The following is a 21,942-nucleotide window of genomic DNA, read 5'->3' as shown; positions in this document are numbered from 1 at the left end:
GATCCACAAAATCCACCACCAGCTGAGCTCAAGCTATGCATTGTTTTGATGAGGTCAACTTTTTTCAGTGAAATCAATGATTTTTAGTTACATTGTTTTTAAAAATAAAATAAAAAACACATGAAGAAAACAAGATTAATGGCATCAAAATGAAAAAAATATTTTCCTTTTGCAGTATAAGACTGCGATTTTATCCTTATTACATTTGATTAATCAAACAGTAGTGAAAGCGATGTATAATTCTGTGCCCAAAAACACTCGATATTTGGATTAAGAATTGAGATTAAGAATTGTCTGTCAATTAAGAATTGACAGACAGATAAGGGTCATGTGACCCTGTTGAAATAAAGCCCAATCACAACTAACTGGTCCGTACCAGTTAGTGGTTGTATATATTCAAATGGAAGCCAGCAGCTGAAGGGACAAATGGCAACTACACCTCAATTCACTAAAGAAAAGAGGCACTTTGTGCACTGCAATGATCAAATAGTTTCTGTTGAGTGAGTCATTTGGAAAATATGTACAAAAGGTCTGTTTTCGCCCCTTGTTCACTCGTACGATGTGTTGGTGCACCAACATACCATGAGGACACTTTCATATCAGTCTGGAATTTTGTTTGTGGTACTAAAAGTATTTTTCCAAGTTAAGCAGGGACTGAGTGACATGTTCTCTAATCTAATGTACACATGGCAGATCTTTTCAACAAAAGATAAAATCACGCAAAAAGGAAAGGTTGAACGCCATCGTCCAACACACTGGAGGTCCACGACTGACACGTGTGCCTCGAAAAAGGAAAATCTCAGTAAGTGAGTGGGGATCCGGTGTAAGCAAACAGTAAAACTAAAGAGGCTGCAATGATAACTGTTTCGAATACAAACAGAACAAATTCCATTAATTCCTGTGAACTCCTACATTCAAGATCAGCATCTAGTACCCTCAGCAGTTACACAACTTTGTTTTTTTGCACAGTTGATTTGTGCCATTTCCTTTTAAGCAATTGTTTCAGTAAATAAGCAGGAATTATATCCAGATGCACCAGTTCTTATAACGGCAGACACGTGCTTTGGATTCTTGCTAAGCGATTGTTCCCTAAAGAGGAAGACTTTTGATCTGAGATGCTCCGTGCTTACAGTCCAAGACAAAGAGAGAAGAAGCAAACAGACACGAACAGAGGAATGCTGAAAATACTGATGCCAAGATCAGGCCTTTCCAAAGACATTTTTGGTGCTATCTTGTTTCCATGACAAGAGAAAAAAATGGTTGCAATTCATTCCCTTGTAAATCTTTCACGTCATAAGCAGGATAACCTGATCAGCCAGAAGATGGAAATCATAGGCAGATTCTTTTTAAGAAATCTGCTTGAGAAAATTAAAAAAACTAACTAAAAAAATAACATATGTTTAAATAATACATTTATAAATAATGTTAGCATTATCAATGGTAAGGCCGTTTTAGTTTACAAGCATGATCCTACAGTTTATAGACATAAACCCGCAATTAATTCTCATCAAACTGACTGATGTCTACAAAATTTAATTAACTTTACTAAGAGCAAAAGAAAGTTCAACATAGGACGACGAGATCCTGATTAATGTATAAAAAGTTTTCACAAAGCAAACAGACGAAAAAAATCAAACGTAAGTTAACAGAGAAATAAAAGTAAAAAAAGACAAACACACAAGAAACCAAAGGTTACAAAATAGGTTTGACAAGCAAATATTGGCGATGTAGGCTGTAAATTTCACTACATTTATTTGTATTACATTTGTTGCCTTAAACATAAGACATCACAATATATCTTTGTTTGCTTGAGAAAACAGTCGAGTGGAAGAAGAGGGCCACAGCATCAGCAGTGTGACAGAAAAAGAATAATCAAGATCCCAAAACACATGATGACAATTTTAATTTTGATGAAGATAAAGAAAGAAAGAAAGAAAGAAAGAAAGAAAGAAAGAAAGAAAGAAAGAAAGAAAGAAAGAAAGAAAGAAAGAAAGAAAGAAAGAAAGAAAGAAAGAAAGAAAGAAAGAAAGAAAGAAAGAAAGAAAGAAAGAAAGAAAGAAAGAAAGAAAGAAAACATGGAGGCTATTGAGATGGTTCCAGGGAATTCAGATCACATCATATCATTTTCTGCTTTGCATTGGGTACGTCAGAGACTAAAGAGCTCATGATGAATTTAATGTGTGTGGGAAGACACTTTACATAATAAAGTGCTAAAACATTTTTAAGAAGTGTGTTGTTTCCTGTTCGTCATCAGGGATTTCACTAAACAGTTTCAGACAAAAAAGATGATGACCAATAAAAGAGTTTTTGGTGAACTAATACAGAGTGTAATGATGCCATATATTAATATAGGGGGGATAATGGATTGAACTGCTTGGGAACAGGCATGAAATAATCTCATCTTTTTTTGTCTTATTTTCTCAGCTTTACATAAACTGTACATATGGATATTACAAAACTAAAGTTCTGCTTTGATGAATGTCCAAAAACATAACCGTAATTAAGTCAATTAAATGCCAGCTTATTTCTGTCCTATCTGCTCTCATGAAAAATATAGTTGTTATTATTATGTTATTATTATTTTACAGGCAACATTTCAGCCACCCAAAACAAATAGGGTCCTGATTGGAGAGTACGCGGAAGCTGCGGGCGGAAGAAGCTTCGACGGAAGCGGTCTGGTCTGTCAAGGGAGGAATTTTTTTTGCAGTATTTGACACAAAGAGGTTTATCCCACCAAATAGCACCACTCTTTCCCCCTCTTCCTCGACACCGGCGTCCGCTGCGATGATCCTGTTAGAAATCAATAACCGCATCATAGAAGAGACGCTGACGCTGAAGTTCGACGGCGCGTCCAACGGGTGAGAAATCATTGTTACACCTGGCTAGCATTGCTAACGTCAGCCAGCTAGCTCCCCCTTTAGCATTTTATTAGAGAGGACTGCCGGGTTTAAAACTGCGGCTGATAAACGCTCAAAGCACGGGACCATGCCGCTTTATACTCCAAGTGGATATAAATACGTTTTAGTTTTCACGTTGAACTGCTTGCTTGGTCCTTTTTGGCTGCTTTGCCTCAAGTTGGGGTGTGTCTTCTCTGGCCGTGTCATGTCAGATATTGTAATCTCATTGAAACGTACCCCTCTGGTGCTTCTCCTGCGTTAAATGCAAGTTAAAAAAAATTAAATGTTTTGGTAAATTTGCTACAGCTGGCCATATAACTAGTAGAGTTTCTAAAAATATATCGTCTGGGCAGTGAAGTAGCTAGCCGACCGCAATCCAGCCAACGTTGGTCGCTATGTTGGTCGTGTGTAATTGAGAAAGGCCACACATTAACATCCCCTAATGGCTCTACTAAAGAAGTTCCCCACCTACTCTAGTAATGCAATTAAGCCTCGATCCACCGCCGGCGACACATTTCTGATGTTCCTTCCTCACGTCATTATTCACTAACTACAGGAAACCAACCAAACTCTAGCAATTTCGTACAAAGCAGGCATTTTCACCTTATAACGGTCTTTTTTATATGCTTTCCCACCGTGCAACACAACCATTTTGCGACTACACGTCAAATAACCATAGCTCTTTCTTGCTTCCGCATTCCTGCAGTCAAGCTGAGTCAAGTCTGCATCAGCAGCAGCTGCTTGGACCATAAAGAGTATGCGGCTCGAACAAGTAGCTGCAGCATCCACCTTAACAGTACACATTTACTTCAAAGCATTCCTTAAATAGCGCTTTTGCTAAAGTAGAAAAGCACTCTTCGAGCTCTATAGAATATGAAGCCTTTGAATAAAAGATTAATTTTAGTGTATACAATCTTTAAAACATATGCAGCAAATCCTCCAAAATAAAAGGAATCTTCATTGGTCCTTTATTTACTCCTTTATCCCCTGATTGTAATTATTTCTTCTGACCACAATGGTTAAGCATCATCCCTGGAATCCTCTCCATCCAGCTTTATAAAAACAGCTGAACGAAATTGATAACAGTGTCATATTTCCATCTCTGCTTTACATGTAATTCTCCTCCCTCTGCTGTAGTTTAATGGCAGCAAACTTTTATTACGAGGCACTTCCCGTATTCAGTGATATTATATAAATCTAATATAACTTTCCTCTCTTGTTATCGTCATAGCAATAGCAACACTGCAGGCATGTTTCAGTTTTAAGCCATATAAGCATCAGAATTTGGCCCGATTTGACGGGGGAAAAATGCAGCAATCAAAGGTGTCTTTGATAGTACTAATCTTAGACTAAGATTGACCAAAACTGACTATAAGAATACTATTAAATTACTGACAACAAGTATTGTCTGTCTGATTTGAGCCCTCATGTCAGCATTACATTTAAATCCCTGATTTAGAAGCTAGCGAATCTTTTGCATCTTTACTCAGGAATGAAATGATTAATTTAGCAGATTTTTGTTTAACACAATGAATACAGGGCTTATCTGTTTTTGTCACTCACATGTTGATTATTGGTCCATGGCAAATTACGTCTGTTTCCTAATTTTGATTTCTCTTCGCAGAACCAAACCAGAGGCCGTCGATGTGACCTTTGCAGGTGAGAACTGTCTCGCAGCTCTTCTGTGTTTGGACTGCACTGCAGGGTTTCAGAGTTTAGTTTATCCTTTCCTTTTGGGATAAATAAGTTTTTTTTTTCATTTAATCTTAGTTTAGCTAAGCTGTAGGTTTAGATAAACTTTTGAATATTCTGATACCATCTGAAGCGGGGCAGCTGCATCATCAGGGTGTTCCTGTCTGCAGTTTAGATCAGAAAGATGTCTAAATCAAACTATCTGCCAATATCATCTGACATCTGGCATATATAACTTTGCATCGATCAATTAAAGGCCTCCAACGGACATTCAAATTTAGATAAAGCACACTTTCTGTGTGTCTTTAATAGTTTTAAATCTGGTCATTACTTTCCAGTTGAATGTGTCAGTGTGCCAAGATGCCAGGTGAAAAAGGCTTGGGAGCTTTATTTGTCACCTGTAGGCGTTAATACTGTTTCTTACTCCTGCAGATTTCGATGGCGTCTTGTACCACATCTCCAACCCCAATGGGGACAAGACCAAAGTGATGGTTAGCATCTCCCTGAAGTTCTACAAGGAGCTGCAGGAGCATGGAGCTGACGAGGTAAAACGCAGAAAGAGATGCAGTCGGTATGGAAAGTGTTTTGTGGTGGATTTATTTGTAGTTCTTAAAACAGAAGCCTCGCCAAGCCCAGCAAAAAGTGTCTCACGTGATGGTTTAGTATGTCGAGTGACCAAAATGGTTGTGGTTTTTAAACTTGAATTGTAATCCTTTAAAGGTTCCTGATAAGCTGTTCCTTTTGTGTCAAAATAAACGGCTCGTCCACCTCACAGAGGTGAACGGTTGGTGCGTTGTGTACTTTTGAGTTCACCTACATTGTACCTGGGAACTGCAAACTTACACAGCTACTACTATGCAAACATTGTCACCAGGAAAGAATGCTCTAGTGACTAATGGATACTGCAGTTTGCTGTCAATCCCGGATGATTTAAGAAAGAAAATGTCATCATTGCACTCCGGGCACTCACACAACATTAGACTGCAAGCGCTCTGTGGCCATTTAAGGAAGAAAGCAGCTGCTGAGGCTTCTGGCAGAAACAGGAAGTGAGTTTGTATGACTCACCCCAGGCGAGGATGTGCTGACTGCGAGCAGCAGAAACTGTGTGTTGATGGACTGGCTGCAATCCAACCACTTCCCTCCACGTTCCATTAAGTTCAAGAGCAGGGGGATAAGTGAATGGTGGAACAGTGGCACATTCAGTTATTCTACCCCTCGGAAGTCTTTCAGGAGTTGTTTTGCCAAATTGACTGTTCACACACTCTTCATATTTTCCCCCTAAAAGAATGCCAAGATAAAATACGGTGCATTATTTTCATACCTGAGTCTGATTTGCATTTTGCAGCCGTGCGCCTCGGCTCGTTCCAAACTGACAAGCATCTATTAGAGATGAAGCCCCCCTTCAATTACCGCCACAAAATTCAGTCTCTTCCTGCCACACTCTGAGTTTGTAAACATGCCCCGAAGCTCTTACAATTGTTGACATTTCTGTAAGTCTCTTGCTTCAAATTCACACCGGCTGTGAAATCAGCAAAGTGTCGAGCACTGTGGAAATCAAAGAGTTGCTTTCGGAGTGATCAGAAAAACGTCAAGTCCCTTTGTAAAGTAAAGTAATTAAACAACATTTTCTCTTATAAGATTTGGCTTTTCAGTTCATATTCTTGTTTCTTTTTTCTGTTGCCTGGGTGTTGTGGCTTTTCTGTGAAGTGCTACTTTTAGAAACCACACTTTGATCTAATGGTCTTATTTTTAATTACAGCTGCTCAAGAGAGTCTATGGGATTTTCCTGGTTTCACCAGAGTCTGGTAAGTTCCCACAATGTTACTGATCTCCTTTTAGAAATGACTAATAGCTCCTTTTTTTATTTCTTTATTTTGGGTATGTACTAATGTATCTGTCTGCTACGTAATGGTTAATTACATCCGAATGTCTGGAGAGAAACAAAACGGTGAAATTAAAAGTTGTGACCACCATTCAATAAAAACGTTGCTGATTTCTGACCGGTTTAGGCTACAACGTGTCCCTCCTCTATGACCTGGACGCTCTTCCAGCCAATAAAGCCGAGGTTGTCCACCAGGCGGGGATGCTGAAGAGGAACTGCTTCGCCTCAGTGTTTGAGAAGTACTTCAAGTTCCAGGAGGAAGGCAAAGAGGGCGAGGCGAGGGCTGTTGTCCACTACAGAGATGATGAGTCCATGTGCGTCTGGCTTCAAAGTTTTAAGTTTCAAATGTCAAAGGAAGTCATGTGATGTCAGATTGGTTTCAAATAGTCAAGTTCCTTTTATTTGACTGATGAATGTACTGATATAGCATTCTTAAAAATCAATGAGAAAACCTTTAGTGATGCTCATGAAGTTCTAAGGGTTTCTGAAAAAGAAAAAAAAAAAAGATACTTGAGGCATGTTTCAGCCTCGCACTGAACCCACAGAATCAGTTGTAGGTCTTCAGAAATGATTAGATAACATGTATGGATTTTGATATTGATGCAAGTACTATATGGTAATCCTCATTTCTTTGAAGGTGTTGAACTCAAAAAGATTTTCTTTGCCACGACAGGTACGTAGAGGCCAAGAAAGACAGAGTGACCGTGGTGTTCAGCACAGTGTTCAAAGATGATGATGACGTCATCATCGGCAAAGTCTTCATGCAGGTGAGGGAGGTCAAATGCGCTCGTAGCCCTGTCATCATTCAGGATTGAGGCAAGGCTGCTTTGAAGTACTCCCAAAGTAGATAATGAACGGTCGAGCTGGTGTGCATCTTTGAAAAGATGGTGTTTAAATCTGTAAATAGGTTGTGAATGCAAAGGTTACGCCCAGGAATTCGGGTATCCTTTAGAAATCTTGGTTGCTGGTAGACTTCGAAAGATCTGTCAGGCGATATTAGTGACTGGATTCCCTAGAAATGCATCCAGTGAGGGTTCCTCTTTACTTTGAAAGACACGATTGAGATCTTGCTGAGCACTCAGATGCATGTATAATGTAGTTAGTTGGTTAGTTAGCTCGTTAGCCAAGTTAATGTAATTCACATTAGCTAGGTGGCTAACACAACTAAGCTAAGTAGCTATTATGCTATTGATTGTCATGGGGGAAAGTCACCTTTCTTCTTTTTTTTTTTTTTTTTTTCATGTATTGTACATTAAATATATTTCCTCCTTTGCTATTAACTTTTGTAAGGAATTGGTGCTTGTAAAGTATACTGTACTGTAAGTTACTGCTATAATTAATCATTTGCTATAAGTATAATTTGCTATTGGTTCATTTAAGCTACATTTGTTTCTGCATGTAGGAGTTCAAAGAGGGTCGAAGGGCCAGCCACACAGCTCCCCAGGTGCTCTTCAGCCACAGGGAGCCTCCTCTGGAGCTGAAGGACACAGACGCCGCTGTTGGGGACAACATTGGATACATCACTTTCGGTCAGTACAATTAAAAAAAAAAAAAAAAAAAAACCAATTGTAAAAACACAACTTATTTACCTATTTGATGTATATGCTCTGTGTTTGACATTTTTCAGTCCTGTTCCCTCGTCACACCAATGCTAATGCCAGAGACAACACCATCAACCTCATCCACACCTTCAGGGACTACCTGCACTACCACATAAAGTGCTCAAAGGTGAGTTTGTTTCTGCCAAGGTCTAATATCTGTATCACTTTCTCTAAAATACCCTGAAATAATAACGATAGAATGAAAGTTTAAATGAGGACTTTGAGATACTGAATTTGACATTATTTTGTATGTCTTACCTCTAAGTTTCTGATCCAGAAAATATTTTCTGAAGCTCATCCAATAGTTTTAAGTGTAATGTTTTGGCACGGAGACTGAGTTTGTTAACCTCACAAGAAGCCGTGGCTGTTGTCACAACTTTGATCTGCTACAGCCGAGTGAAAATTGAAAAGGAATCTGAGAAACTGAAATTGACTCTAAAGACCACAAGGAGGTCATAAAGCTGCTCCCTTATAATGGTGCATTCCAGTATCTGTTTCACCTGGTCCTTGGTAAAGAGACCAGCCACTAGTGAGTTTTAACTTTAGGGTGACTGGCTCTGCCACCCTCAGTGATCAGTGACTGTTAGCCTTTAATTGGCTTCCCATATGAATGTGGCATGTGGTTAGTTTCTGTTCAAACCTCTGATCATACATCAGATAACTGAAGGGGTTGTTGGATGTTTTGGCAGATAACAAAGCATTTTTCTGTATATCGGTGTCTTGATCATCTCTTTGTGATGTACATGTATATGCAAAGGGAAACCAAACTGAAAACACTCTGTTATTCCAACATCCTCCTAAGACTCGTGATCCGTGTGTCATTCAAGGGAATCTGCTAATCGTGCATGCCATCTCTTACACAGGCCTACATTCACACGCGCATGAGGGCCAAGACATCAGATTTCCTCAAGGTGCTGAACCGTGCTCGACCCGATGCAGAGAAGAAGGAGATGAAGACCATTTCGTGAGTATCTGCCGCTCCCCACAGTCCTTATCGGTGCACAGCAAAGTCTGAATGTATTCGTGCAAGAAGAAGGTAGAAGGAAATCAGCAATATTTCTCTTAAAATCAAAGAAAACAAAAACATTACGCTTTCCTTTCCTGTACACCCCTAATTTGTCCCATTCCTATATGTAGACTTGCGGTAATGTGCATGAATCATGAATATCGTCTCTTTAAAGAAGTTCTAACGTCTCCCAGGTTCAGCCTCGTGATACATCTTCTCCGTTTTTCTTTCTGTTCCTTATAACACAAAAGTATGTCTCTTCTTATCTTTCACGAGCGCCCAATGTGTGTTTTTGAGGTGTGTTGCCATGTTTGCCTGCACCTCTCAGTGTTTAAGATAAGTCAGAATGGAACCTTTACAACATCCATCTTTAGTAAAACCTATAACCCCCCCCTCAATGGCTCTAAAAAGAATTGCTAAATGTGTACTTTGGGAGCGCAGAGAGCCCTTATTCTGTGGATAATGTGTAACTGGAATAAGCGGTCACCCACTAACCGCCACCTTTTGAAGAGGGACAAGACGCCGTAAGCTTGTGTATTACAAAACAACCAATGTGATTAATAAAATGAAAATCAAAAATGAAATCAGTTTGAAACCACAGGTGTTGATTTAGATGTCACTGTCGGTTATTAAGGGTATGTTGATGAAAAGAGCCGTCTTGTAGCTGTTCTGCCAGAATGTACAACTCGAAAAACATGTCTCTCACTTGCTGAGAAATGCAGGTTGCAGAATCTGGTTTTGTCATGTTTGAAGAAATAGTTACAGCAATAGCATTCTGAGACCATTTAGAAATGTTATAACAGCTGGTTGTAAATGTCCACACCTCGTTGGAGACATTGTATTCCACACCCTTTCTCACACGTTGAGAAAATGATGTCCCACGTGCACAATTGGTGTATTTTTAAAAAAAAAAAAATGTATGGAACAAATGTTGGAAAAATTCAGACAGAAAAATAAAATCTGTTTTGAGATGTAGAGTAGATAAATAGATAAGATCTATTCAAAATGTGAGCCTACTCTAGAGCTTGTTAGCTAAACTTCGTACAAATCCATGCAGCTGCTCAACACAGGACACAGACTTTTTGTCACACATAGAGGAAGTGCAACATGCCGAGTGAACCCGTCCAACCATGCCTCGAATGTTTAATCGATGTCTGATTCTGCTCATGGCCTAAGTGACCCACCAGATGTCATTTCTAAAACCACTTAAGATCAGCAAAGTGTACGAATGATCATGAACCGTTTTTGTTGCCATTGGTCCAGCATTTTCCGATGAGTTTTTGGAAATGTCGTGACTTGTAAGATATTGAAACCCTCTTTTTTTTTTTCCTCAGAGCCAGACGCCCTCTTTACCTCTGTTTTCAGTCTTTATGCCATGCCAAGTTAACTGCATACTACTTGTAGCTGAGTTATTGCCACCTGGATGATCTTATCTTACGATGTGTCCCTTTTTTGTGGGATTTTCAGTGGGAAGACCTTCTCCCGCTGAGGCCGGCCTCCACTTGAGAACTCCAAACCCCCAGTGGACACGCTCAGATGCGCCACAATGAGACTCAACGCCACATCGGACAGGACTCCAGGACGCCTTTAATTGCCCCGCCCAGCCTCCCAAAAAATGTGTCCAGCCTTTCCTTTATTTTTCTTTTCTTTTTTTTTCGGACGAGTAAAATAACGTCGGCTCTACATAGGGAAAGCCAAGGCTCAAGATAAATGGAAAAAGGGCATTCCTTGCTTTGCATAGTTGAAGAGAATTATTAGTCCTATATAAATATATATATGAACAAAATGAATGAAATTTTTGATACGATATTTTACTCCATTTGGTACTCTTGCTTGCCCCTCAGCCCTCACCATGCAATATCCACGCATTGGATTATTTCAGTCTCCCCCCCCCCCCCCCCCCCCCCCCTCCTCTGTGCTTTCATGTCGTCTGTACCATTGTCATTTGAAAAATAAATCACTCTTTAAAAAAAAAAAAAACTTTGTTTCTTCCCTTTGTTTTAGCAGTTTGTCGGATTCTCAGACTCATGTTTTGATGTTATGATACTGTTAGAATAGGCACAATGGAGAAAGTAAGCTGTTCATATACTTTCAAATTATTTAGATCGGTATTAATGAATCCTTGGTATTGTTTTTCTTTTTTCTCTTGCATGAAAGCTGAAGTTCTTGAAACACGCATGTAGCTCAATTTGGCCCCTATTGGATCGTAAAACTGCCTGGTTTACACCAACAATGTGCCAATTCAAAGAGGCTTTTGCATACAGTGTAATCTTATTAACAATACTAGTTATGCCTTCACATAACTACACATAAAAAGCATCAGCTTTATGTTTGAACTAATATTTCCATGTAACTGGTGCACTGAGTAGGTCTACTGCTGATAGTTGAAGCGTTCTGTGTGAAAATGGATGCTGCATATTCAGTCACAAGTGACTCCACATTGCTTTTTGAAACAAAATGGATTTATTTTCCAAACAGAGAAAATACACCACCACCACAGTAAGTTTACAGTAGTTTTCTTGGGATGCTTTGCTGAGTGACAGAAGAGAACACTGAGCAGAATAATGCTTGCAAAGATCAAGCTTCTTCACCCTCATTTTTGGGCTTTTTGTCTTTATTTTCCTCCTCGGATCAGGAGGAGGAAGAAGATATTATTTTGTATGTCTTACCTCTAAGTTACTGATTCAGTTTTATTTTTTTTTACCTGAAAATATTTTCTAAAGCTCATCCAATAGTTTAATTAATGACCTCTGATCATACATCAGATAACTGAAGTGGTTGTTGGATGTTTTGTTCATTGTTGCATATTTCTGTAAATCGGTGTCTTCATAATCTCTTTGTTATGTATATGCAATCCAATTTGAATTGGATTGAATTGTGTGAAAATGGATGCTGCATATTCAATCAAGAGTGACGCCAGATTCCTTTTTGAAACCAAATGGGTTTTATTTCGCAGACAGAGAAAATACACCGTCGCCACAGTAAGTTTACAGTAGTTTTCATGGGATACTTTGCTGAGAGACAGAAGAGAACACTGAGCAGAATAATGCTCGCAAGGATCAAGCTTCTTCACCCTCATTTTTGGGCTTTTTGGTCATCATTCTCCTCCTCAGATGAGGAGGAGGAGGAGGAAGAAGAAGAAGAGGAGGAGGAGGAGGAGGAGGAGGAGGAAGAAGAGGATGAATCCTTCCGAGCTTTGGACTTTTTGCTTTTTTTCATTTTAACTGACTTTTGGCTGACTGTAGCAGCCTCCTTGTCGGTGGCAGCCGTCTCTGCCACCTCCTGCTCCTCCTTAGCAGGGGCCTCCTCGGGGGCTTTGTTGGAAGCTGATTTGTTAGAGGGAGTGTTTTCTGCCTTCAGTGCTGATTCCTCTTTCGCCGCCACCTGATTTTCCTCAGGCTGTCGCTGGTCTGTAAACACAAAGATGAAGCAGATTATTATATATTTGATTTGACATGTTTTCAGCTTCTAAATGAGTTCAGCATCCTTTTGATTCTTCAGCTTTCTTGTTAGCACTGTTTGATTCCACCACAGCCAATAAAAGATCAGTTAGGGTTATTTTGAGCTTGATTCACATCTAAAAAAGGTTCTGTGACATTTAATTGATTTGCATGAGTGTTAAAATCAGGTTGTGATTACATTTGACATTTCGGAAATGAGCTTATTTGCATCCTTGTGGAGTTTTAGTTGAGAAAGTCGATCCATCCTCTCTTCCAACCCGAAGAGAGTCAATAAGCAGACTTCCCAAAACTACTCCTTCAACAAGAATTGGCATAAGGAGAGGTTTTTGTGCTAAACTCTACACTCAGCTCCAACAACTGTAAGGTGTAAATGACATCATCAGACATGGATTATGAAACAACACCTCCGGGCACAGACATGGAAAAAAAACCACAATAACCACATATCAAGTCAATACAATTTATGGTTGTTTTGTGTCTCCAAATGTGTGCCTTCGGATATTTCTTTTTGTAATTATGATTATCTTTGTTTGTTCTGTGCCTCGTTTGGTTGTTTATGTGTACATTTTGTAATTCTTCGTCTCTTTTTTTTCCGCTCCATTTTTGGGGACTCTCATTTGATCCGTTTTTGTCTCATATGGATCTTTTTGGTGGATCTTTGTGTTAATTTGGGTCGGTGTGTCTTGTTTTGGACATTATGCACCTCTTTGCTGCCATTTTGTCTCTCTGTGTGTCCGGTTCATGGCTCTTCGTTTTCGCCTCTTTTGTGTTACAAATCCTATCACTTGGCACAAGACCAAACTCCATATGAAACCCATGGACACTTAAGCCTGTGCCTGTTTAATTCATCTCTCCATGTCATCAGTCATACTGCTTACACCTTTAAACAGTCATTGTTTTTTTTTTAATCATCTTTTTGCTTGTTTGCTTTTCTTTGGATAGGAGCCAATCAGATTAAACCGATCGCATTATCAATCAGTAACCGGTTAAGCTTGCTTTGGTGATTGCAACTTCAATCTAGTGGTCAGGTTTGTTGTTATTGGATCCGATGTCTTATTCAAACCAGATTCAGAACTTACCACTTTGAAATGCATCCTCTAAAGCAAACTCCAAGCTGTCAGGGAAGAAGAGCATAAATAACGCACCGAGTTGTAAACCTGTTCGCCATGTTTCTGGGCATGGTGGGCTCTTGTGATGCTATTCCTTTAAACACTTTCAGGAGCATATCATAAGAGTAGAGTATGGTAAGACTTGCACATTAGAGAAGACAAGCTGATCCTAAAAATAACAGACACATTAAAGTTTACACATAAATACACTATGGATGTTTTCAAGTAAATATAGGAATGAACAGCCCTCTGGAAAATTGACCTCAGAGCGTCCTCACCCGTCAGCATTAGCAGTTATGCCGTGGATCAGGTCCTCGTAGCTGTTGATTTCCTGCTCCAGCTTCATCTTGACACACAGCAGGTTCTTGTTGGTCTCCATCTGCAGCTCCACCTGCGACTTCACCTCCTTCAGGTCTGCTTCCAGGTCAACTATCACTTGGCTGAGAGGGCCCAGCTGTTGCCCGTACTCTGCTTTGGTGTTCCCCAGAGAGTCCTCCAGAGAGCGGATCTGACGGCAAGACAGAAAATGACTTTGGACCTTGTTTTGTCTTTGGGGAGTAAACCAGAAGAAACGCATAAATCACTGGGACTTTTCAAGAATTCCTCATGCTGATAAGTTTGTTTTGCTTTGCAACAGCGCATCCAGATGTCTCGAGGTTGTTGGGTTTTTTGTGGTTTTAATAAGCGGCTTTAATAAGCGGCTTTGTAGTATACTGACAGACAAGTCAGGAATGCCTGTGAAGAGGACCGGGAGACGAACAGCACTGCAGGCTGTTATCATGCTTGTGTGTAAAAGCGTGTGTTTGTTTGTTTGCGGTTACCGTGCTGTGCTGTGCCTGAATCTGAATTTCCAGAAGTTTCTTCTGCTTCAGCAGCTCCTTGAGCTCCGACTTCCCAGACTGGAAGGCCTCAACGTTTTGGGCTTCCTCCACTTTAATGTTATCAAACTATGGGAGATGTGAGGGTGGACATGATGGAGGCAGTGAGAAGGACACAGGAATGTAGATCGAGATCAACAATTGCCGTTCAGATACTACCTTGCTCTTGTACCAATCCTCCGTCTCCTTCAGGTTATTCTGGGCCACTTTATCATACTGGACGCGAATGTTGTTGATAATATCACCCAGGTTGGAGTTCTGGGACTCAATCTCCACATTCACTTCGGAGTTCTTGATCATCTCACGCAGAACGTCCACCTCCTGCAACAAACCATACTTATATGCTTGCCTCTAATTTGAAGTGTGCAAACTTGTGAAGTGTTGGTCTCCAGCCTCACATCCTGGTGTTCCTCCTTGAGGCGAGCCAGCTCATCCTTCACCAGATCGATCTCTTTCTGTATCTGATCACGGTTCACTTTGGTGTCCTCCTTGATCTTCTTCAGATTCTCCAGGTCTTTTTCAAGCTCCTTCTTTGCCTTTACCTCATCTTCAAGCCTGCAGACAGGAGGGGAGGAACCCAACAGTGATCCATAACCTCACCAGAAATGTTTTGCTGTGGCAGGACACTCACTTGTTCTTGAAGTCGTCATTGGCCAGCTTGGTGTTGTCAATCATAAGCAGCAGCTTTGCGTTGTCTGTGGTGATGTCTTTCATCTGAGAAGATAAATAGAAAATCATTTAAGAAAACCACAAACAGTTGAATGCAAAAAAGAAAAAAACAAAGAGTACACACCTGGTTCTTGAGCTCATCGAGGGGCTCCTGGATTTTATCCCAGTCGCGACCCTCTGGTGCTTTCCTCTTGGCTAAGATGTCATCGATCTGTTTCTCCAGTTCTTGGTTTTCCTCCTGCAGCTGCTTCACTTTGTTCAGGTATCCGGACAACCGATCATTCAGGCCGCGCAGGGTCTGCTTGTCGTCCGCGGGGACGACGGGAGGAGGGGCAGGCACCGGAGACTCATTGAGCAAAGGAGCCGCCCGAGACACCGGGGCGGAATCTCTTTCCGTCTCATTGCGGAGCACGTTACGCAGCCCCTCCAGGCTTGCCACGGACACCCTGGAGCCCCTTCCCCCGGCTCCACCAAACATGCTGGCGCTACTATTTGTGGGCATTTTTGCTGTTGGATGAGAGAGCTGAGTGTGGCACAGAGCGTTTGTTCTGGTTCGAAAGTCACCCGATGGATGCAAAGGATACAGGTGAGTTTTATACCCGCTACTTGCGCTCGCATCCGCCCCAGTCATTCCATTGGCTCTGGGATCCAAGCCCCACTCCTGGTCAAACCGGTTCCGAGCTGAAATTCAAGTACTTCATGTTGACCATTTAAATTTTCTCTCCATATCATCGTACTTGTCCCCTTGTGATTGGGCGCATGCACAGTTTTGGGGAGGTGATGGGTGGTACCGTCCACCTTAAAAGCAGGTGTCTCATGGGGCTGCAGGTGTCTTCTCCTCTCACCTGTTCAGGTAAACTTCAGCTCCGGTTTACAGGCTTCACTATGTCTAAACCAAAAGATTACAGCAGCCAGACTTACAGTCCCGGCAGCGCGGGACCAATCAAAAGCCAACCGCCCAAAGCTATCGACTCGTCGGGTAAATCCAAGGAGAAGGAGGATATGGTTGGGCTCAATGACAAGTTCGTCCAGTTGATTGACAAGGTTTGTAAATAACTTTTTATGCTATATCATATGGCAAATTGCTTGGAAAAACGAACGAAGCAACCATTAATGTCTGTTTAAATAAACGAATATCACATTAAAGCATTAAAAAACATTATTCTGTTACTTTTTAAATGAGTTTTTTTACTTATCTGTTTTAGTAGCCACAGTTGTATCATATTTGATCAACGTTATTAATCATAATACGATTTTCAAAATGTATTCAAAAAATATGAAAGATTTAATATGTTTGTGCATCTTTTGCATAAATGAAGTGTTTATCAATATGCCGCTTTTACCTTATTTGCAAAATCAGTGTAAAAAGCAGGGCAAAATTAGAAGAATCAGGTCTTTTTGAACAATACAATGACTGTAAAACCGATTTTCAAGAGCCCTATTAAAATTTTCTTTTACCTGAGGCCATGGAAAGTAACTCTTTCGGCGAGCTTATCTGAACTCGCTCCAGGTTGCTGAAGGAAAATCTAGGACGCCACCTTGTGGAACAATTAGAATAGAATGAATTGGAATAGAAGTACTTTATTCATCCCAGACTGGGAAATTACTTTACAGTAGTAGCATGTACACCCGAGTGAAATAGAGTGAATAGCACCTACTATTAAGTAGTAGTATAAACAAAATGTGCAATTCAACCTTTCAGATTGTACTTTCAGATTGCAGTGTTATGGCATGTGGCAGGAATGATTTCCTGTATCTGTCAATTACAGAACTTTTGATCTGATGCCTGAAAAGGTTAACCGAAAGTCATGACCAAGGCCTCATAGACTCACTATTTTATACATATTACACATTCTTAGCTCAGTGTGTACATTCCTTTTCCCAACAAATGAGAAAAAAGGCACGGCAGCAAATGTTTTGCGCAAAATTCCCTCTTGTATTTCTATTTATCGCCTCAAGTTTGTCTCCGTTCAAGGTGAAAAACCTGGAGAACGAGAAGAAAAAGCTCGACACAAAACTCAAGATCCTCAAGAAGCAGGAGGACTATGGTGCAAAGGTAGATGACATCGTGAAGCAGGTGGGCAATGAGCTGGAGCAGCAGATCGACACCTTACACCAAGACCAAGAGAAACTGAAAGATGAGCTGCACAAGAACCAGGAGGAGGTTGACAACACCAGGGAGAGGTCAGCAGGTCACCAAAAAGCTACATTTATTCCATGTTCTGCTTCTATAATATCTGTTTGTCTCAGCTTTATATTCTTGATATGTAACTGGTTGCAGTTATGAGGATTTGTTGAAGAAGAAAGTGGAGCTGGAGAATGACTTTGTTTTCACTAAAAAGGTAATGGAGACTGCCTATGCTGCTTGTTTTTATCAAGGCTTTAAGAAACAAGGTAAAAAAGTTTTCACTTTAATCTCAGTACTCACATAGAAATTCATATGTGTGTAAAATTTGGACAACAGGAGGTAGATGAAGGACACTTGGCAACTGTGGAACTGGCCCTTGAACTGGAGGACCTCATGGGAAAGATGAACTTCCTCAGGGTTGGCTACGATGAGGTAATGGCATACAGAGATTTAGCTTTCGAGAAGCCTACGGAAACAAAGAATTATTTCCAACCTACAATTCTCATATCTGCCCCCTACAGGAGATCAAGGAGCTGGAGTCGCAGGTCCAGAACGAGACGGTGATCCTTCCTGACATCGGTAAACGGTCCCTGGACATGGAAGAGATCATCAAGACCATCGAGGTTCAGTATGCCAACATGGCCACTCGCACCAGAGAAGAAGCGGAGCAGTGGAACCAAAGAAAGGTGACTGAGCGATTAAAAAGATGAGGTCTGTCAATCTTAGATAAATGTTATAATTCGATTTACTCTTCCACTCAGATGGATATCATGGTCTTAACTGCTGGACAGCATGAACAAGACGTGCGTGACATAAGAAGAGATATCTCTGACACCGTGCGTCACATCCAGAGGCTCAAAGCAGATCTGCAAAATTTGAAGAGAAAGGTAAGCTTCCAGCCGAAACGCATCGAATTTAAGCATCTGCATCCATACTAACTATCCCACCAACTGCTGATCTTCTCTCTCTGTTCACCTCTTCAGGAAGACTCTCTGAAGAAGGACATCGACGAGGTTAGAAAAGACAGCAAAGAAAACCTCGACAAAGCCCAAGAGCACATCACCCATCTGGAGGGGGCCTTAAGACAGACCAAGCAGGAGTTGGCCCGGCAGATTCGCGAACACCAGGAGCTGCTGAACCTCAAGCTGGCCCTGGACATCGAGATTGCCACCTATCGAAAGCTGCTGGAGGGCGAGGAGCAGAGGTTTGTAATGGAATGAATTAGGGGGCGAGAGCACATCAATATGTAAGATAAACATGTTTAAATGCTGGCACTTACTGTCTCTATTCTGTCTCTTGAAGAATGAAAGACTTCATGCGCTACACAGGTGAGAGCCTTTTACTACAGCTTCTTTAATGAACAGTTCTGATAAACCTAGATTCAATTTGACATATGTACCTGATATTTCTTTGTTGTTTTGCTGCATGCTGGTATATTTGCCTTTATGTCAGTGCAGCTTGATGGGGGTAAAAAATCTGATCTTAAGGAGTGGCTTGTAGTTGCTCATAAAATCTTCCACTTATGACAGTTGAAAAGGAAAAGGGATATTTGTAACTCCATGCTGACACGGGAAGTTTTAGGGGTTGCAACTTTGAAGACGTGAAGCTTACTAATAGTTTCTCTGTAATTTCTTTCTTTCTATCATCTTCTTGAACCCTTGCGCCCTCTTGTGGGATTTCTGAGCCTTAGGTTGGTTTAGGTTTTCAATGTCTACATAAATAAAGCCTCAATACATTATAAAAAACAACAAATGAGCAAAACTGCCATTTTGGAGACCCGTGCTGCACCTCACGGATGATTAGTGAGTCTTCCAAATGAAACCTTTTCAACTTGTTGAGACATCGAAGCACAAACTAGGAACAAAGATACGAATGCCTCCAGGGCTGCTTTGTTGCTTCTGTACAAAGTGTGAAACAGAAAAACTGAACAAGGCAACAAGAAATTCATGAAAATAATTTGAGAAAAACACTGTTTTTACAAGTTTACTGTGAAAGCGTTTGTCTTTAAGGAATGATGTATCCAATTCCAATATTTAGCTTGAGGATGAAAATTCAGTGGCTTAAAAGTCAAAATCTTTTTGAAGAGTTCTGGGAAATATAAATGAAGAAAATCAAGAACTTCAGCTAAAGGACACAAGACACCAAGAGTTTAATGCAATTGCCAAATAGATTTATCATACATATATATATTTATATTTTTATTTATACATATATAGATAGATATGTAAATATTTGTCGGACATAAAAATAAATGGATATAACACAGTGTCTATTTGACACACATTAGCATTTTCAGGCTTCATTGATGTTTTGAGCTCCACTAAAATAAAACCTCTCTTTTACTCAGATTTCTAAAAACAAACCAACCAATCCAAGTCCTTGCTTGCATGCAGACGTTCACCCTCCAGAGAAGCTACACCCACCAGAGAAGCTACACCCACCAGAGAAGACACAAGCTGCACAGCCCACCAATGTCCCAGCAACCAGCATATCACCAGACACCACTATTATCCCTCCAACCTTCCCCATCTCCAAGAAGCGCCTGCTGATCCGAGTGGAGGTGGAATCCGGCAGAGTCGTGTCCGAAAGTTCCCATTACAGTGACTGATTGACTGCGTCATTGGAATATATACCCCTAAAATGTGAAATATTTTAGTCAATATGATTTAAATTAAATAATTTGAGTGTCCCAATTACTTCTGAAATAACAGCCATACTCTTTTGTTGTGTAAGCTTTCTGGTAGAGTGAACGTCCAACAGCAGCTTTGTTTTTTCCTACCTTAGTTTACAGCCTTCTGGTGTTTCACTGTCTTCTCTCATGTTCCTTGCTGATGTTTCCCTCAAACATTAATGTCTTAAACAGGATTGTGTCTTTGTCAAACTGAAAACCAGCCAGTGAAGGATCCTGAAACAAGGACCTTGCGGGTGTTAGTTTGCAGTTAAAGGAGTGTTTCTGTTCTGTTGAACGTATACAACGATAATGCTTGTATGCGTCACAAGAGGGGAAGCTTTTTGTCGCAGGCTTATGTGTGTGTGTGTGTGTAACTTTTTACCTCATGTCTGCCAAATGAATACCAAGAAATTAGATTACAAGGTTTACTGGCAATAAAAAAAAGCTACATGACTAATGAGGCTGCTCTCTTACTTTCTTTTTTTCTCACACAAACACACACATACAGTCATTATTTAAAGGAATGGGATGACATTTTAGAAATGATTGCGTACAATCTCATCCTGTTCCCTCCTCCCCTTCTCCCGGTTCTCCTCTGTCTTCTTGATAAATACACATGTGCATGATATTCCGATGTGGAAACGTATGAGAACATGGCAGACAGACATCTCCTGACCCCAGCTCTCCTAATGTCCCAATTGTTCAGACCTTGTTTGCTCTTTAATGTGATTAAACATGATTATCCGCCTGAGCTTGTCTCTGCCTGTCTGCTGTCTCTTTTCCGCCCACACACAAGAGGCACATTTTTAAAACCACTTCATCTTTATTGGTTTATCTTGCACAACATAGTCTGTGTTTAATCAGGCCTCAAACACAAAGCTAATTTCCACTGAATGGGTTTTACAGGACATAAAACTTCAAGTCCTTAAAGACAAGGATGGAGGACTACAAGGACCACTTTTATCAAATTTAAAACTGGAAACATTATTACATTTTTCAGAAAACTATAAACTCGTAACTTTATTGACTTTCATATCCAACTTGTTTATGCAAACCCATTTTTCACCTTGTCTGTCTCCCCCGCATGCTCTTATTTAGGGGGCTAATCTCTCCTTGTCTTGTAGATGTGTTGCGGGCTCTCCCTCCAGCCCTCTCCCCTCTGTAGCTTGCATACCGGAATATAGATAAACACTAGCGAAGGAAGTAGGAGTAAACATTGCATGCAAGGTGGGGGGGTTGACGTTCCAAAAAATCTGCATCCAGTTAAACTGATGTTCTGAGCAGGCAGCACAATGACAAATGAGGATATCATTTTTGTCTTTGACATGTATTTATAGGATGTACAATGTGGATACATTTAGATTACACTTGCTGAGCAAAGCTGACATAGGCTTTCGGCTCAAAGTTACAGAGTGCGTAATTAGCTGCACGGTTACTAGCAAATCTGCTGAATCTTCAGACCATCAGAAAAATATTTACGACTGCAACTGATTGCTACTCAATTTACATTTGTCAGAGCTACTCATTTGTGGAAAACAACACAACAAAAAGGAGAAATGATAGCAAATCCTGTAACCGGTTATCAATTATGCTGTTTAATGGCAGTTGCGGCCTGGTTTGCGCTTTCTTTAGGCCACTTAGGTCAAATGTCAGCCTCAAGATGGTTTAACGCCATTTTGAACAAAGTGTTAAATTGTGGAAGATCACAATAATACTTCATTTTTCATTAAGTCCTGTCAAAATATGACTTTAGCGCTCTTAATTTTTTCTATTATCCGTCCTCATACAGGGATATTGTCATCTTTAATAACAATGATTGATGTGCAGAAACTGATATTTTCTTTACTTATAGCACCTGACAACTGAACATGTTCTTTATCCTGTGAGTTTATAGATGAGACTCCTTCCAAAACTGATTCCCTGGTTGATTTGTTCTTGCAGGGACTTA

General features: G+C 40.4%; 3 protein-coding genes across 4 annotated transcripts; 2 read left to right on the top strand and 1 right to left on the bottom strand.

The window, feature by feature from the left end:
- The first annotated feature begins 2,634 nt into the window (after window positions 1–2,634).
- On the top strand, window positions 2,635–10,999 carry arpc2 (actin related protein 2/3 complex, subunit 2). The gene is made up of 10 exons (XM_072392750.1): window positions 2,635–2,858; window positions 4,522–4,556; window positions 5,022–5,134; window positions 6,349–6,394; window positions 6,599–6,785; window positions 7,145–7,238; window positions 7,874–8,000; window positions 8,099–8,199; window positions 8,936–9,036; window positions 10,546–10,999. The coding sequence occupies exons 1-10, from the start codon at window positions 2,785–2,787 to the stop codon at window positions 10,565–10,567; spliced, it is 900 nt and encodes a 299-aa protein (XP_072248851.1). The 5' UTR covers window positions 2,635–2,784; the 3' UTR covers window positions 10,568–10,999.
- Window positions 11,000–11,999: 1,000 nt separating this feature from the next.
- Window positions 12,000–15,773, bottom strand: LOC140314358 (keratin, type I cytoskeletal 18). 2 transcript variants are annotated; one of them, XM_072392630.1, is made up of 8 exons: window positions 15,320–15,773; window positions 15,158–15,240; window positions 14,925–15,081; window positions 14,686–14,847; window positions 14,470–14,595; window positions 13,927–14,156; window positions 13,619–13,653; window positions 12,000–12,488 (listed from the first exon to the last, which is right to left on the bottom strand). In XM_072392630.1, the coding sequence occupies exons 1-8, from the start codon at window positions 15,695–15,697 to the stop codon at window positions 12,154–12,156; spliced, it is 1,506 nt and encodes a 501-aa protein (XP_072248731.1). In that variant the 5' UTR covers window positions 15,698–15,773; the 3' UTR covers window positions 12,000–12,153. The 2 variants fall into 2 exon arrangements, with proteins under 2 accessions (XP_072248731.1, XP_072248658.1); XM_072392557.1 differs by lacking the exon at window positions 13,619–13,653 and having other exon boundaries at window positions 12,297–12,488.
- Window positions 15,774–15,939: 166 nt separating this feature from the next.
- On the top strand, window positions 15,940–20,451 carry LOC140290942 (keratin, type II cytoskeletal 8-like). Its single transcript, XM_072379381.1, has 9 exons — window positions 15,940–16,239; window positions 17,171–17,379; window positions 17,477–17,537; window positions 17,660–17,755; window positions 17,845–18,009; window positions 18,085–18,210; window positions 18,307–18,527; window positions 18,626–18,651; window positions 19,663–20,451. The coding sequence occupies exons 1-9, from the start codon at window positions 15,955–15,957 to the stop codon at window positions 19,929–19,931; spliced, it is 1,458 nt and encodes a 485-aa protein (XP_072235482.1). The 5' UTR covers window positions 15,940–15,954; the 3' UTR covers window positions 19,932–20,451.
- Window positions 20,452–21,942: the final 1,491 nt, after the last annotated feature.

Source organism: Leuresthes tenuis, unplaced genomic scaffold, assembly GCF_036924035.1.
Source record: "Leuresthes tenuis unplaced genomic scaffold, fLeuTen1.0.hap1 SCAF_1, whole genome shotgun sequence".
Lineage (NCBI taxonomy): Eukaryota > Metazoa > Chordata > Actinopteri > Atheriniformes > Atherinopsidae > Leuresthes > Leuresthes tenuis.
Note: the sequence above shows the minus strand (reverse complement) of the source record. Positions and strands in the feature narration are given on the sequence as shown.

Coding starts and splice junctions, on each gene's coding strand:
- arpc2 (XM_072392750.1), top strand. CDS start 2,785: ATGATCCTGTTAGAAATCAATAACCGCATCATAGAAGAGACGCTGACG. Junction 2,859..4,521: donor TTCGACGGCGCGTCCAACGG/GTGAGAAATCAT, acceptor TTCTCTTCGCAG/AACCAAACCAGAGGCCGTCG. Junction 4,557..5,021: donor CGTCGATGTGACCTTTGCAG/GTGAGAACTGTC, acceptor TTACTCCTGCAG/ATTTCGATGGCGTCTTGTAC.
- LOC140314358 (XM_072392630.1), bottom strand. CDS start 15,697: ATGCCCACAAATAGTAGCGCCAGCATGTTTGGTGGAGCCGGGGGAAGG. Junction 14,157..14,469: donor TTCAGGCACAGCACAGCACG/GTAACCGCAAAC, acceptor TCTTGCCGTCAG/ATCCGCTCTCTGGAGGACTC. Junction 12,489..13,618: donor AGAGGATGCATTTCAAAGTG/GTAAGTTCTGAA, acceptor TTGTGTTTACAG/ACCAGCGACAGCCTGAGGAA.
- LOC140290942 (XM_072379381.1), top strand. CDS start 15,955: ATGCACAGTTTTGGGGAGGTGATGGGTGGTACCGTCCACCTTAAAAGC. Junction 16,240..17,170: donor TCGTCCAGTTGATTGACAAG/GTTTGTAAATAA, acceptor TCTCCGTTCAAG/GTGAAAAACCTGGAGAACGA. Junction 18,528..18,625: donor CTGGAGGGCGAGGAGCAGAG/GTTTGTAATGGA, acceptor TGTCTCTTGAAG/AATGAAAGACTTCATGCGCT.